Source organism: Pelodiscus sinensis, chromosome 9 (assembly GCF_049634645.1).
Source record: "Pelodiscus sinensis isolate JC-2024 chromosome 9, ASM4963464v1, whole genome shotgun sequence".
NCBI classification, from domain to species: domain Eukaryota; kingdom Metazoa; phylum Chordata; order Testudines; family Trionychidae; genus Pelodiscus; species Pelodiscus sinensis.
The window spans coordinates 10,262,159-10,278,904 of NC_134719.1; the positions used below are offsets into that span (position 1 = coordinate 10,262,159).

At 46.4% G+C, this 16,746-nt stretch overlaps 1 protein-coding gene across 9 annotated transcripts in view; it reads left to right on the plus strand.

Annotated features, from left to right (window-relative positions):
* Positions 1–16,746, plus strand: part of LOC102458989 (nardilysin-like) — a 151,222-nt gene that overhangs the window by 111,459 nt on the left and 23,017 nt on the right. For all 9 annotated transcript variants that reach the window (XR_012905856.1, XR_012905857.1, XR_012905860.1 and 6 more), the window contains 6 exons: positions 1,587–1,749; positions 3,899–3,930; positions 4,280–4,418; positions 5,324–5,371; positions 8,400–8,452; positions 14,441–14,524. Coding sequence is in view for 4 of the 9 variants with exons in the window: in XM_075935997.1 (XP_075792112.1) it covers positions 1,587–1,749; positions 3,899–3,930; positions 4,280–4,418; positions 5,324–5,371; positions 8,400–8,452; positions 14,441–14,524 (519 nt within the window). In the remaining 5 variants the exon portion in view is untranslated. The remainder of the gene's footprint in view (positions 1–1,586; positions 1,750–3,898; positions 3,931–4,279; positions 4,419–5,323; positions 5,372–8,399; positions 8,453–14,440; positions 14,525–16,746) is intronic.

Sequence of the window (16,746 nt, forward strand, 5' to 3'; positions counted from 1 at the left end):
CGCAGATTCTCCTCCTGATGTACCTCGAACCACCACGATCCGACACGTCCGTCGATCCCCTCCGTCCTGGACTACGCGTTGCACCTAAAGAACAAAGGCCTCGCGTTAGCCTCCATCAGGGTGCACCTCGCAGCAATTTCAGCATTCGCATCACCGATAGATGGCCTTTCTGTCTTCACCCATCCTACTACTAAGAGATTTCTCAAGGGCCTTACCAACATGGCCCCACCGCACGACCCAGTCCCACCGGTGTAGAGCCTGGATGTAATCCTCGACTGCCTAATGAGGCCGCTGTTTGAGCCTCTGGCGACTGTATCCTTGCATTTCCTCACTTTGAAAACCATTTTCCTGCTTGCCATAACATCGGCATGCAGAGTGAGCGAGCTTTCCGCCATGATAGCCACGACACTATATACATTTTTCCGTAAGGATGGAGTAGTCTTGAGACTACACCCAAGATTCATACCCAAAATTGTCTCCCATTTCCATGTCAACGAACCAGTGATCCTGCCAACCTTTTTCCCGAAGCCCCATGCCTCACCACGAGAAGCGGCCCTACACTCCTTGGACACCCGCAGGACCTTAGCATTCTACATAGATTGCACTAAACCTTTCAGGCGTATGGACCACTTATTCGTCTCCCTGGCACACAGGTCAAAGGGTCAACGCCTATCTTCCCAGAGGATTTCCAATCTTGTAACCTCATGCATAATGCAATCGTATGCAGCGAAAGGCTTATCCCTTCCATCCCAATCATGCACCCACTCCACTAGAGCCCTGCCACATCTATAGCATTTCATAGAGGGATATCTCTGAAGGACATCTGCAGGACGGCGACCTGGTCCTCACATGAGACCTTCGCCAAACGCTATTCTGTTTCTCTAAACACTCGTTCAGATGGGGCAGTGGTGACGGCGGTGCTCTCCACAGCAGATAAATAGGGACTCCTTGCCCTCCTTCCATTCTGGCGATTACTGCTATGCAGTCACCCATAATGGAGCACCTGCGGGGACATCCCCAAAGAAGAAAGCGAAGTTACTCACCTTCGGTGCAGTAACTGTCGTTCTTCGAGGTGGTGTCCCCGCGGGTGCTCCACTACCCACCCTCCTCCCCACTTCGGAGTCTTCTCTCTCTCTGCTCTTGTCTCTTCCGGACTCTGAGGCGGTCTCAAGGAACTGGCGGGGGGCCGGACTGCGCGAGACAGAAAAGAGTGCAAAAGCACATGCGCGGTCCGGCCGAACACTGCCCATCACAAGCTTCCGTCTGCGGCACTGGGGCAAGCCCAGCACCCCATAGTGGAGCACCCATGGGGACACCATCTCGAAGATCGACAGTTACTGCACCGAAGGTGAGTAACTTCACTTGTTCCATCGATCCCAGATTATCACAGACATTTTGGAGCAGAGGTAGGACATCTGCAGGACGGATTCAGGGCAGATTAACCCGTACTTTAGTATTTCTGGTTAGGATTAGCTGAAATTGTGCTTGTCAGAGAGCTTTGATAAAAGTTCAGTATTTGAAGTCCCTGTTGGACAACATATTCTGAATTTGACAATTTAAGTATTCTTTTTTGTTATTTGTTACAGAGATGTGCGTTCTTTAATTCTGGAGTATGGCAAGTGGTCCATGATAGACAGATATAGGAGATTAATGAAGGGCCTTTACTCTGAGTCTCTATCATCATTTGTTAAAAGCTTCAAATCACAACTATATGTGGAAGGGCTAGTGCAAGGAAACTTCACAAGCAGAGTGAGTATTACCTTCAGCAGCTAAACCTGAACTCTCTTTAGCCTTTCCTTAAACCACCATTTTTAGAAGTTGTTCAAACAAAATTGCCACAGATTCTATTTATAACACTATTTTGCCAGCCTCTAACCATGATTGTACTAGCAGCTTTAGAGATATATTAAACCAGTGCAATTCTCTCTCCCTTTTAACACCATGGGACATAGAATGTAGACTGGCCACTACTGATTTTTTTCACCATGTTGTTTAGCAATTTTTAAACTCTGTGGTGGTAAAAAAAGCCAAAGTTTGTTCACACTTGTGCTCTCAGTAGATGTTGAACCTTCCTAATCTGGCACCCTGGGGACCTGACCATTCCTGAATGAGTGAGTTTGCCAGAGCAGGGGAAGGCAAATCCAGCCCCAGCTGCCATAGCCCCCTCCACAGCCCGAGCTATGGTCCCCTCCTCCCAGATTAGGGATGTGAAAGGTTAGTCAGTTAACTGGTAAGCCTCACCCTTTAATGGGTGCGGCTTACCAATTCTGGTTAACCAGTTGGGGCTGGAGCAGCTCCCTGCCAGCACTGGGCATTCCAGTCCCATAGGGCCTGCCAAGGACACAGGCCCTCCAGCCCTGCTGGAGCAGCCCCTGTCTGCAGCTGGCCTGGGAATGCATGTCACTTCTGGAGCAGCCCCAGCCTGAGGCAGAGGAGCCACTTCAGCCCATCCATGGCAGATGGGTGGGATACTCCAGCCCAGCTGGGATGGAGCACCCTCCCGTACTCACCTCCATCCCCTTTTTAATTACTTAGTCAGTTAAACATCACATTTAACTGGTTAACCAATTAAACAGGATTTTACATTCCTATCCCGGACCGGCTCCACTTCCAGCCCTGGCCAGGCTGCAATCCCCGCTGCTGCCGGCCCCAGGTGGGCTGCCAGGCCCACTGCTGCCAGCCAGGCTAGGGCTGCCTGCCACAGTCTGGCTCCTGGCCGCCTGCCCTGCTGCCATCATCCCTCCTCAGGCTGCCCACCTCAACCAGATTTCCAGCTGTCGGCCCTGTCCAGGCTGCTGGTCCCACTGCCACTGGCCCTAGCTGGACACTTGGCCCTATGGTCTAGATCAGAGAGTCCCAGTTTAGAGAGGTTCAACCTGTATTTGTTACCAGTGGAGCTCCTGCGGTGCTGGTACAACTGGGGGAAACTTCTCTAAACTGCCATTGTAAATACAGACTATGTAGCCAGGTCAAATCATGTTAAACCTCACTACGGACCAATTCCGTTATATTTAATCACAGGAAATTCCTATTGAAGTCAGTGGGGGCTTTTCCTGAGAACTGCTAGATCCAGGCATAGGTCTGACGTATTCTAACTGGTTTTCTTAAACATGGACATAACAGGGTTTGGATCCATTGATGCAGTGTCACAAACCTCGTGTGGGCAGCGAGTATGGGGCATGAACCCACTTGCTGTCTTCACTTTGTGTTAATCAATTTTTCCTTTATTGGTAACATTTGTCCTTGGATTGCCAAGCCCTTTGGGAAATCCACCATTATATTGGTGGTGGTGGGAAAGGGATTCTTATAATGACAAACATTGGCATTTATGGACATGGGCTATTAGGAGAAATTGTGGTTTAGCTGCGGACATTATGGAGTCGTTGAGATAATGTTTTGCATTAGGTGCTGTAGTTTGAATTAAATGAATTTCAAGACCCTGGATGCCCTGCAAGTTGCACAATGAGGTCCTGCAGCACTCACCATAAGCTCTGCTTTTCCCCTCTTGTTTGCTGGCACTGCCCCAGCCAAGCTTCTTCTTTCCAACTTATTCCTTTTGCACATGAATCTGAGCAGATTGTAAGCCATTTTTCTCATTTCCTGTCTTCTTTTTTGGCTTCCACATTGGCCTTTCAAGAGACTGGTTTGGAGGTGTCTGTTTCTTCCTACAGCATAATAGAAGAGACCATGCTGTCACTTTGTAAGGGAAGGGAGAGACTTGGTTCTGGACTAACATCTTGCTGAAATGCTGTACTGTGTGCCAAGGCTATGGGGAACTGGACAGTTCAGTGATTGCTGGCCCATTTCTGGATAGATATAGAATGTATTGGGTCTGTTGCTTAAAGGCCTATTAATCCCTTTCTTCTAAATAAAACTATGTTTATGTTTTATCTCCTAGGAATCAAAGGATTTTCTGAATTATATTATTTTGTGAGTATCTTTTTTTTTTTTGGTTCTTTTACGTTTCACAAAGATATTGGTTATCATTTTCTTTTCTTTTGTGGATTGGAAAGAATGTTGGAAGCACAATTTGAATCTCCTGTTTTTCAAAAGAAATGTAGTAACTGTATTGTCACTATTTATTATCTGAAAATGTTCTGGTTTTGGTGTTCACATCTGATAGTGGTTCAAGTAGAATGTGATTTTAGTTTTGTTGTAGGAGGGAGAGGGGATTGAGGCTATTTTGAAAATTGAGACATCTAGATTATGAAAATTATGGTTCTTTGGTTTGGTTAAGAAATGGCAAGTGTTTGACCATTTCCTGTTTGGACTCCTTCAGAAAACTGCAGTTCAGTCCCTTGCCACACCCATGTCCTGTTCAGTTTCGGGTGGTAGATCTGCCAAACACACACCTACTCTGCAAGGTGAAAAGCCTTAACAGAGGTGATGCCAACTCTGAAGTGACAGTCTATTATCAGGTAATGTATTTAGCATTTGAGTAAGCTCATTTATTCTCCTCATAGTGATTGCTGCTACTTGTTATGCAGATGGCTTTCCTGATCCAGACTGCACAATTCTAAATTACTATATTAAGCAGTGTTTCTCAGGTGTTTTTTATAAAGTACCCCTTTAAAAAAAAAAGAATAAGTACCCTATTTTTTAAAAAAATATAAGTACCCCCCCAGACACACACAAACATTTTCTACCATTGCAGCACATTTGTTTAAACAACTTAATCGTAGCCGGGTGGGTGATTAAATTTTTAGGTGTAAAAAGTACAAAAATAAAGCAGCGCTATAAAACTTAAAAAAAAAATCCGTTTTCTCCAAATTTCAGTTGTGTTGATGTATCTTCCAGACTTCTCTCAAGTACGCATAAGGGTACTCATACCACTGGTTGAGAAACACTGATATTAAGAACATATCTTGAATTTTAGTGATCCCATAAACACATGAACAAGTTGGTAAAACCTCTTCAATAACATTATAGCCTGTATTATTTTTTGTGTGAATGTTATAGATCTACTATGCCTTATGCAGGCATTCCATCCACTTCCATCTTGATATTGCCTTCTTTCCTCATCTTTTCTCCCCCCAGATTGTGTCTGTTGATGCCTCCTGTTCTTCGATTACCTCAAGATTGTGTTTTCACCCTTTCTGGTCCCTTTATCTTCCATTCATAAGGCTATTTTGAAGACACATTAGAGGCCAGAAAGTCTCAAATTGCTTTTTTATTGCAAATTGCAGTGTACTTAATAGTAAAACATACTCTGAGTGGTTCTCAGCCTTTGTCTTAAAAGGGCCCCTTTAGTGACTTGGACCATAATTCTTAGCTCCATGAGCAACCCCTAAACTGTTTTCAGTTAATGTTTTTGTTCTTTTAGTCTGGGGCTAGAAGTTTAAGAGAATACACCCTTATGGAGCTACTTGTGGTAAGTTTTTTTCCTTTCCTAACAACATTTAAGTGTTAACTAATGTGTGCCTGTAGAAAGAGTACGTGTCCTATACATGGCTTATGCTCTAATAAAACTGTTAGTCTCTAAGGGTACGTCTACACTACAACGTTAATTCGAACTAATTTAGTTCGAATTAGTTAATTCGAACTAAGCTAATTCGAACTAACGGATCTAGACTAAAAAACTAGTTCAAATTAGCATTTTGCTAATTCGAACTAGCATGTCCACATTAAGTGGACCCTGAACCAGGCTTAAGGATGGCCGGAAGCAGTGCCGGCAGGGCATCAGAGGAGGACGTAGAGCGTGGAGATGCTGTCTCAGGCTAGCCGAGGGCTGTGCTTAAAGGGTCCCGACCCCCACCCCGGACAGACAGTTCTCAGGGGTGCCTCGCTTGCAAAGCAGTCCTGGCTTGGAGTGCCCAGAGTACCCACACTGGGCACATCACAGCACTCGGCCATCAGACCGGCTGCACTTGCCGTAGGCTGCCATCTGGGGAGAGGGGGCAATCGGGGGGCTGCAGGAGAGGTTCCACCCCCAGAAGCTCGCAGAGCCAGCCCAGTCCTCCCCATCGGGGGCGTGTACCCCATTCCTCCCTCACCTCCTTCCACTTACCCTTCCCTAGCCCCTTTTCTTGATGTACAAAATAAAGGACAATTGTGTTCAAAAATGGAATCTGTCTTTATTGAACAAAACTGGGGGAGACTGGGAAAAGGAGGTGGGAGAGGGGAAGAGAGAGGCTGGGAGAGGGGAGGGCAACTAAAATGATCAGGGGTTGGGAACAGGTCCCATATGAAGAGAGGCTAAAGAGATTGGGGCCTCTCAGCTTAGAAAAGAGTAGACAGAGGGGGGACAGGATAGAGGTCTCTAAAAGCATGAGTGGGGTGGAGAGGGTGCATACAGAAAAGTTCTTCATTAGTTCCCATAAAGAAGGACTAGAGGACACCAAAGGAAAGGAATGGGTAACAGGCTTCAAACTAGTAACAGAAAGTTGTTCTTCACAAAGCACAGAGTCAACCTGTGGAACTCCTTGCTGCAGGAGGCTGTGAAGGCTAGAACTAGAACAGAGTTTAAAGGGAAGTGAGATCAAGTCATGGAGGTTGGGTCCATGGAGTGGTATTAGCCAGGGGGTAGGAGTGATGTCCCTGCCCAAGGTTTGTGGAAGGCTGGAGAGGGATGGCATGAGACAAATGGCTTGGTCACTGTCTTCGGTCCATCCTCTCCAGGGTCCCTAGTGTTGGCCGCTGTCAGCAGACAGGCTACTGGGCTAGATGGACCTTTGGTCTGACCCAGGACGGCCATTGTAAGCTCAGGGCTCAGGGTCAGGGGTCTCAGTGGACCACCTTGATTTTCATGCACACCTGCTCCTGGGTGGCTAGGCTGGCAGCTCTCCTGCCCTAGCTGGCCACGTTCCTGTGCCTAGTGTGGAGATCGTGGACGAGGTCCACGATGTCCGCACTAGACCAGACGGGTGCCTGCCTCTTGCGGTCCCGGGAACCTGGGGGAGGGCTGGGGGGCATCGGGTGGGTGGCTCGATCCGTGCCAGGTGCAGGGTCTGCTGGCTGGGTGCTGGCAGGCTTGCACCTGGCACGGGCACCGTAGCCAGCCCATGCCCCTTTAAGGGGTCCGGGGCCGGGAGGGGGGCAGACGAGTTTCCCTGGTGTTGGCCAGAGTGGCCACCAGGGAAACCTGGGGAGGGCTAGCCTCCCACTAGTTCGAATTAAGGGTCTACACAGCCCTTAATTCGAACTAGTAAGTTTGAACTAGGCTTAATCCTCGTGGAATGAGGATTACCTAGTTCGAACTAAGCGCTCCGTTAGTTCGAATTAAATTCGAACGGAGCGCTAGTGTAGCGCCTATGAAAGTTAGTTCAAACTAACGTCCGTTAGTTCGAACTAACTTTATAGTGTAGACATACCCTAAGGGTATGTCTACTCTAGCCGCCTAGTTCGAACTAGTAAGGCTAATGTAGGCATTCAAAGTTGCAAAAGAAGCCCGTGATTTAAATATCCTGGGCTTTATTTGTATCTTCCCATCCGGGCGAAATTTTTTAATCCCCCTAGTCCGAACTAACTGCCCGCGGCTACACGGGGCAGTCAAACGTTAACTTGAACTAAGTCCTTAGTTCCTTAAGTCCTCACTTGCACCTTCTTTCGAGAGAGGGATGCAAATGAAGACATTTGAAATTGAAAATGAAGCCGGGATTTAAATATCCCGTGTTTCATTTGCATACTTGCGTTATGGTCCTATGTTGAAATAGCTCTATTTTGAAATAACAGACGCTGTTAAGATGCGGTTACTTCGAGAGAAAACCTTTCTCTTGAAATAACCCTTAACCGGTAATCCTCATTGTATGAGGAATAAGGGTTATTTCAAGAGAAGGGTTTTCTCTAGAAATAATGGCGTCTTAACAGGGGCTGCTATTTCGAAATAGTGTCATAACGCGAATATGCAAATGAAGTGTGGGATATTTAAATCCTAGCTTCATTTGCAATTTCGAATGTCTTAATCTGCATCCCTCTCTTGAAAGAGGGTGCAAGTGTAGACATACCCTAAGGTGCCAGAGGACTCCTCATTGTTTTTCTCTTATACGTGACACTGCCTGCCATGAAAACAATGGCTGACATCAAGATGAGACTACAGATCTTAATGATCAATGTGACCTATTCAAATTAGCCTTTTATTTTCTCTGTGTGTGAAGAAGGTGTTTGAAGAATAATGCCAAGAAAACTCCAACAAGCTGTTTCACTCAAGAACTTAATTAAGTAAATTTTATTCCTATAAAAATTCCTGAATATCAGGATATCTTGTAATCTTGTTACACGGTTATAGTTTTACTAGATGCTAATTCCTTTCTAGGGTGAGAGGATTCATTGAGGGTTAGTGTCTTGCCATTGTTTCTTGTTTTGATCATGCTTCTGTACTGAATCTGAGCGAAATTAGCCATGGTGGGGTATCTGTTGCTGTAAATAAGAATGCCTTTTAACTGAACTCATGCTGTATTCAGATGCACATGGAGGAGCCTTGCTTCAACTTCCTGCGAACCAAGCAAACCCTTGGGTGAGTTCACTGCATTTGGGTACAGCTGTTTTTAAATGCTTTATCATATATGATGAGTCTTGAGTACTTTATTACTATGGAAACTCCTTACTGCATGATAACTAACTCCTAGCACTGTGGTCACCAACCCATTGATCATGATCGGCTGGTCGATCGCGAGGCCTCAGCCAGTCGATCGTGAGGCATTCCGGGCCCCCTATATCCTTCCACCTCCAAGAAGCTCCACTACCTACCTCAAGTGACAATGAAGGTAGTGGCAGCTTCCCGTTGGGTGGATGAAAATCCTGAGCTGCTCGTCACTTTCAGGGGTTCCGGAAATGCGCTGGCTGCTTTCTTGCCCCAGGTCTGTGGTGTGCCGGAAGGTTATCAGGGGAGTTCCCAGAGGTGTGCACGGGCTTCCCTGCTCCGTGGGAGGGGGGAGTTGGTCCCGGAGGGTGCGCACGCCAGGGGCTTCCCTGCTCCGTGGGAGGCGTGTGCCGGCCGTGTAGGAGGCGTGCGATAGGGCTTCCCTCCTCTGCGGGGGGCGGGAGAAGGTGGGTGCAGGGGACTCTGTCCCCACTGGTACCCTGTCCCCTGCTGCAGAACCCTGTCCCCTGCCCTCCCGGCACCCTGTTCCCTCTCCCCTACCCCCAGCCATAGAACCCTGTCCCCTGCCTCAGAACCCTGCCCCCAATGGCACCCTGTCTAATGCCCCAGCACTCATTAGCACCCTTCCCCAGTACCATGTCCCCTGCTCCCACCAGCACAGTTGGGGCCACATTAGTGAGGCTTGGGGGGGTTTGGAGGAGTTATTTTTTTGCATCTCACATGTGTGGCCCCAACTGACTTTTCTTTGGGTCAGTGACCCCTGACTCAAAACAGGTTCCCCGCCTTTCTCATAAATAAAGACAATGCAGAAACTTTTCGTGTTTGACATAGTATTTTATTTAAAAATGAAGCCTGGCCAACAAACCCCCAATTGGGGCCAAGCCCCCATCTGGCCACAGCATCATAACACTCCTGCACCCCCCTTTCCCCCAGACCCTAGCTCTGAGCCTATCAAACACTGGAACCCCTTGCCTTGCGCCCTTCACATACCCCAGCTCAAATTCCTGCATCCTCACATCCACAAACCTGTGGCTTGCTTAGTACTCCAACCCTCCATCTGACCCCAACACTGCCCGGCCTGGAGCCCCCTCCCCAAACCAGCGTCCCCTTCTCCACCTCTTCCTGCATCCAGATTTCCTCCCAGAGCTTGCACCTCTCACCCCTTCCCACATCCAAATCTCTCATTCCCACCCCAGAGCCTACACATCCTGTCTCAACCCAGCGAGGATACAGCTAGACTGCAGGAGTTTTTCAGAGTTCCAGAGATATCCCAGAAGAACTCTTCTGCATCCAGGGATGTGGTTGTTCTTCCGCTTTTTTTAGTGGAAGAGCAAACATGCTCTTTCGGTAACCCCTATATTCCTTTTTCCACAAGGAATAAGGGGGCTTCCAAAAGAAGGGGTTTTTCTGACATTTGGTCCAGTCTAGACAGGCCAAATGTTGGAAAAACCTCTTCCTACAGAAGAATTTAAAAAAAAAAAGCAGCAGTATAAGGGTTAGGGATAGCAAGTGATGGAAAGGAAGAGACTAGAGAGGGCAGGGCAGGGCCTTCAAGGAAGGGGTGGGGTCTTGAGGGAAGGATGAGGTGATAGATCGTGGCTTGTTCTGTCATTTAAAAAGTGATCTTGGGTGTAAAAAGGTTGGAGACCACTGTCCTAGCACAGTATGGCTAAAAATACAGTCTAGTGTACTAAAGCCAAAACCAGCCGTTTCTTTGATGACATATAAAAATGACAAGGGTTAGGGTTAGAGTACGCTAAACTGGTCGAGTTTTATTCATCAGAAAAAATAATTGTCATCAGCAAGGTCTTATTCTCTAAGGGTATGTGTACACTACCACCCTAGTTCGAACTAGCGTGGTTAATGTAGTCAACCGAAGTTGCAAATGAAGCCCGGGATTTAAATATCCCGGGCTTCATTTGCATCTTGTCGGGCGCCGCCATTTTTAAATCCCCGGTAGTTTGGACTCCGTGCCCGCGGCTACACGTGGCACGGAGTAGGTAGTTCGAATTAGGCTTTCTAATTTGAACTACCATTCCACCTCATTCCGTTTAGCCCAGACTAAAACCGGTGGCACTGGCGGCACCCACTGCACTGTCAGAACCTTCGGCACCCATCAAACATAAATCGGTGCCAAAGAAAGCACTGGAGGCAGCACTGGAAGCAGCATTGAAGAGATACCACACTGAAATACCCCTTCCCAAGGCACCATCCTTGATAACACCAATGGCTCCAAGTACAGTCTTGGTACCGGCACTGGACCGGGCATGGCACCACATGCCAGCCTTAGTCCACGGCCCCTCGGCACCATCATCCCTGTTCTCCTCGGTGCAGTCCATCCATTCCCCGAGGTCACTGGTCCCATTGATCTCGCCCAGTGAGGCTGGCACTGAGCTGCATAGCTGGTTTTCATCGCAACATTCTAGCCCAAATTAATGGTACCCACTTTGGGAGTCCTGTCCCTTGAGTTACTTTCACCCGCCTCCACTTCTGCCTTGGTACTCGCAATATTGGCCTTTTCTACCCCCCCCCCCCCCACCCTGGACTGTGGTATTCCTGGAGGCCTCCCCCTCTCATAGGAGCCATCACACCGCTCCTTCAACAACATCAAAAAGACCTCCTCAGTCACCTCAACGTACACCATCAGCCACAACACCAAATTCTTCCAAGCGTGACCAATCAGATTTGGAAGACTCTTTATCAGAAGGGGAAGATAGATCCCCTCTACACAACTCCTTTTCCTCACCAGATGAGGCCATCATTCCTACTACTCTCCCTCCACCTGATGACTCCAAACAATTCCAGGAGCTCATCAAGAGGCTACCACTGGCACAAGAGCGGGACTTGCAAGAGGTACAGAAAAAACAGTACCAACTCTTGCGCACACTTACAACCTCCTACATCCTCCCGCATCACCCTCCTGATGGACGAAGCTATTATGGACCCTGTTGACAACATCTGGCAAACTCCAGCATCCATTACTACTACCAATAAAAGGGCTGAATGCAAATACTTTGTAACGCCCAAGAATATGGACTTTCTTTTCACACCCCCTCCCCATAATTCCTTAGTGGTGGATTCGATTAGACACAGGTCAAAACAACCCAATAAGAGGTTGACTCCCCTGGACAAGGACCACAAACGATTGGATATTATGGGGCATAAGGTCTATACCTCTGTGACCTTAATCCTCAGAACTATACTGCCATTTTGGCAGATTCCGACCATTCCAACTACTCGAAACTCCAAGAGGTAGTACAAATCCTCTTGGAGTACAAGAGGTAGATACTGCTCAATGTGATGAATGAGGGCCACATCATATCAGCAGATTGTAACAATGGCGTTACAATCTGCTGTGGATATGGCTGATACAGCAGCCTGAGTCAGGGCATCATGGCTCCAAGTGTTCAGGTTACCCAGAGACCTCCAGTAGAAAGTCAAAGACGTTCCCTTTGACAAAACCTCTTTATTCATGGCTAAAACAGATGAAGTTCTGCACTCAATGAAGGACTCACACAACCCTCTGAACACTGGGCATGTACATGCCCCCAACACAAGGACAAGGTATAATACCAAAGAAAGATCAAGAGAACCATACCGACCACAGATGAGATACAACTTCTGACAGAAACAGACTCCTACGGTGGAGCCCTCAGCACCAGCAACAACCCTTGACAGCCCAACCCTCCACATCAAAACAGTTAATTTGAGGGTTTGGTCAAGAGCCAGAAAGACAACCCCCCTATTGTTATACCATCAACTGGGCAGCTACAGTTCAGCCATTGCCTCTGGCCCTTTCTACATCAATGGGCACAAATAAGAACAGACAGATGGATGCTAGAGCTCACCAAAGTGGGCTATTCCATCCCCTTCACTTCTATTCTCCTCCCCATGCCCCTTCCCCATCCATCTTCAGGGACCCCTCTCACGAGCCCTCCTCCAACAGGTCCTCCACCTTTTGCAAATAGGTGCACTAGAGCCAGTACCAATGGCTATTTCTACACTAGCCCCCTAATTCGAACTTCAAGATGCATATTTCCACTTAATGATCCATCCTGCCCATAGACACTTTCTATGATTTGCACTGGGGAACCACCACTGCCAATACTGAGTTCTCTCTTTTGGTCTTTCAACAGCTCCTAGGGGCTGTGTCTACACTGGGCCACTTATTCCGGAAAATCAGCCACTTTTCCGGAATAAGCTGCGAGCTGTCTACACTGGCCCCTTGAATTTCCAGAAAAGCACTGACAATCTACTGTAAGAAATCAGCTGCTTTTCCGGAAAAACTATGCTGCTACCGCTCGGGCAAAAGTCCTTTTTCCGGAAAACTGTTCTGGAAAAGGGCTAGGGTAGACAGCACAGTAGTCTTTTCCGGAAAAAAGCCCCGATCGCGAAAATGGCAACCTGCCAATGTAGACGCTCTTTTTCCAGAAATACTTATAACGGAAAACTGTTCCGTTTTAAGCATTTCCTGAAAATCATACCAGTTTAGATGTAGCCAGGGTGTTTTCCAAGACTCCAGCCATTGTTATGGCGTACCCACATCATCAGAGAGTCATAATATTCCCATACCTGGACGACTGTCTTATAAAAGGCATATCCTTCCAGGAAACACAAGATATGGTCAGTGCTACCACTGATCTTTTACTCTGACTGGGCTTTGCTGGTGGTTAGTCCTCAGGCCACTGGAACAGTGGCTGGCAGTTGGCCCTAGGGCTATCTGAGCAGCTGACCAATGGACTGACTGCCAAAGCAATGATCCTCAGGGCTGAAGCACTAGCCTGAGTTTGATCAGCCCTCCTGGGGCTTCAGGAGCAGCAGCAGAGCTAGAGCAGCAGCTGCTGAAGGTCAGCCTCCCAGTAGTGCTTGACTGTCACACTCCTCCCCTCCCCCCTTTGGGTATTAGTAAAACTTGGGGAAGGGAGAGATCACAGGCTTTGATAAATATTTGTTTATTGCCTGTGACCTGTCCCTGACTTATATGAAAAATCCTAGCCTATACTATAGGTGTTTTTGTAATTTCAGAGATGTGGATTGCGGGATTTCTCAGCACACGAGTATTCACCTAAGCCTATCTGCTAAGCATCTTACAAACCTCAAAGAGGATTTGCTAAACAAAAAATGCCAAGATTACTTGATGCAAGAGATTTGACATTTGTTATTTCAGAGGGAATTTTGAGCTGATAGCTGTGTCATTGCTAAACAGTTAGAGTACGTCTACACAGTAGCAAATAACTACGCAATTTGAGCAATGCAAATTGCGTAGCTTATTTCCAAATAGCTTAAGAACATAAGAATGGCCATATTGGGTCAGACCAAAGGTGCATCTAGCCCAGTATCCTGTCTGCTGACAGTGGTCAATACCAGATGCCCCAGAGGGCATCCTCACGTGATCCCTCCCCTGTCACCCATCTCCAGAAAAACAGAGGCTAGGGACACCATTCCTACCTATCCTGGCTAATAGCTGTTGATGGACCTAACCTCCATGAATCTGTCTAGCTCTTTTTTGAACCCTGTTAAAGTTCTAGCCTTCACCACATCCTCTAGCAAGGAGTTCCACAGGCTGACTGTTCACTGAGTATGAAAACTTATTTCGAAATTTGGCACTATATACACAGCACTAAATTTTGAAATAAAGTGCTATTCCGGCATCTTCCTTAATCTTGTGCAACAAAGTTTACAGGAAGCCAAAATAAGAAGCCCATTATTTCAAAATATTTAAAAATAACGGGCTTCTTGTGTAAACAGCGCAGAATGCTATTTCAGGATTACCCTGAAATAGCGCCACTGTGTAGACGTACCCTTAGATCTATATATTGGCAGTATTCTAGTTAAATAGTTGTGGATGGTAAATATAAAAGCACTTGTGTTTTTGAAGTTTTTTTTCTCTTTTTATTTAAGCTACCATGTGTACCCTACATGTAGAAATACATCTGGGATTCTTGGGTTCTCTGTGACTGTAACTACACAAGCAACCAAGAACAAGTAAGTTTCATCTGATAGTCCTGGTGGAATTCTGTACCAAAAAATTAAAATTTCTTCACATAAAATTTGAAAATTCTTCAAAATTCTAAATGTTTTGTTAAAATAACACAATATAAACATTTCAGTTTCAATTCTTTTGTAAATTATTTCAAAATATCTCTCAGCAAGCATGTCTGTAACAATACAGACCAAAAAAGATTTTGGCAAGATATATATTTTTTACAAATAGATTCCTTGCTAGGCATATTAATACAGAACTTTGAATAATTTCATTTTAATTACAATATAGAAGCAGTGCAAATGCTTGGCAGAATCAGGGATAATGGAGGAGCTGAGAGAGAGGGAAGGATCCTAGGAGTGAACCTGGAAGGTGTTGATGTGGGTGGGAGGTTTTTTGGGGAGAGGGATTGTTAGGGAATTGGGAAGCCTCCACTCACAGACTGTGACTGACTCAAGCTCTTACTATTGAGTCAGGCACATTTGTCCCTGTCCCCACATCCCCATATAGCTCTGCAGCCCCCTTTTCTGTTCCTATGTGGCCTTGCACCCAAACACCCATTTAGACCCTGGCTCAACCCTGTCACCCCACTAATTCCTCAAGCCATGCTCCAATCTGTTGCCCCTATTAGCCATTCTGAACCCCAGTCAGTGACTCCCCAGCAGCCCTGTATGACCCACTCTGTCCTAACCTGGATCTTTTGTGCTATGATGAATTCCTACTCATATGAGACTTCTGTAAAAATGGGCATACATAGATTTTTTTTCCCCCTGCATAAAATACACCCTGACCAAGAAGTTCTGCAGTTTGGCCTTTTGCCCACCAGAGGCCACTGTGGTACCAGAACAGCTGTCTGTGTTCATGCAATTGGCTGGTCTGATGCAACAGTGGCCTTTGGTAGACAAAATACAAAACTGCAGTAATTCTTAGCCAGAATGTATTTTATGCAGAAAATAAAATAAAAATGCAATTATGTGGGACAGATTAATGCTGCATATCTATGGATGTGCAGGTTTTCCCCAGAAGTAATGTGGGTATATTTCATTTAATTGATTATTTGCCATTGTGGAGGCCTGAAGCATTGATCTACCTCAGTTCCTCCTCTTGTTCTCTTGCCCGGGGCTTACATGACACCACAGATCAGACTTTTTATGAGTAGTGATTAGCTGGACTGCGCTTGCACAGCATATGCCTCACACAGTTCGCTCCTTTTGATCTTTCGTGCGGTCTGATCTCTCGTGAAATGAGGTATAACAGTTAACTCGAACTAAGGACTTAGTTCGAGTTAATGTTTGACTGCCGCGTGTAGCCACGGGTAGTTAGTTCTGACTAAGGGGATTTAAAAATGGCGCCCGGACGGGAAGATGCAAATAAAGCCCGGGATATTTAAATCCCGGGCTTCATTTGCAACCTCGAATGCCTACATTAGCCTCCCTAGTTCGAATTAGGGGGCTAGTGTAGAAATACCCTTATTGAGCATTTACCAGACTCAAAAAGACCTATACTGAAATCGGTCATTCACGTGGGGTATCTGCTTTACCAGATATCCTTGGATATAGCTGACACAATAGCCTGGGCCACGGCAACTTCCGTGGTCATGAGAAGGGCTTCCTGGCTTCAGACTGCTGCAGTTCCTCATGAATTGCAGAGAAAAATGGAAGACCTCCCTTTTGATAAGGAAAAACTATTTTCAGGGAAGACAGATGAGGTCTGACATTCCAGTAAGGATTCAAGAAAACCTTCATACCTTGGTAGAAATGTAGCCGTGTTAGTCTGGTGTAGCTGAAACAAAAAACAGGACTATGTAGCACTATAAAGACTAACAAGATGGTTTATTAGGTGATGAGCTTTCGTGGGCCAGACCCACTTCCTCAGATCAAATAGTGGAAGAAAATTGTCACAACCATATATACCAAAGGATACAATTTAAAAAAATGAACACATATGAAAAGGACAAATCAAATTTCAGAACAGAAGGAGAATGGGGGGGGGGTGAGGAAAATGTCTGTGAGCTAATGATATTAGAGAACAACCTACACCCCACCATCAATCTCAGCCTGGACCACTCTACACGAGAGATCCATTTCCTGGATACCACAGTACAAATCAGCAATGGAAAATTAGACACCACTCTCTACAGAAAACCCACTGACTCATACAGTTACCTGCAAGCTTCCAGCTCCCATCCAGAACACACCATACGATCCATCATCTATAGCCAAGC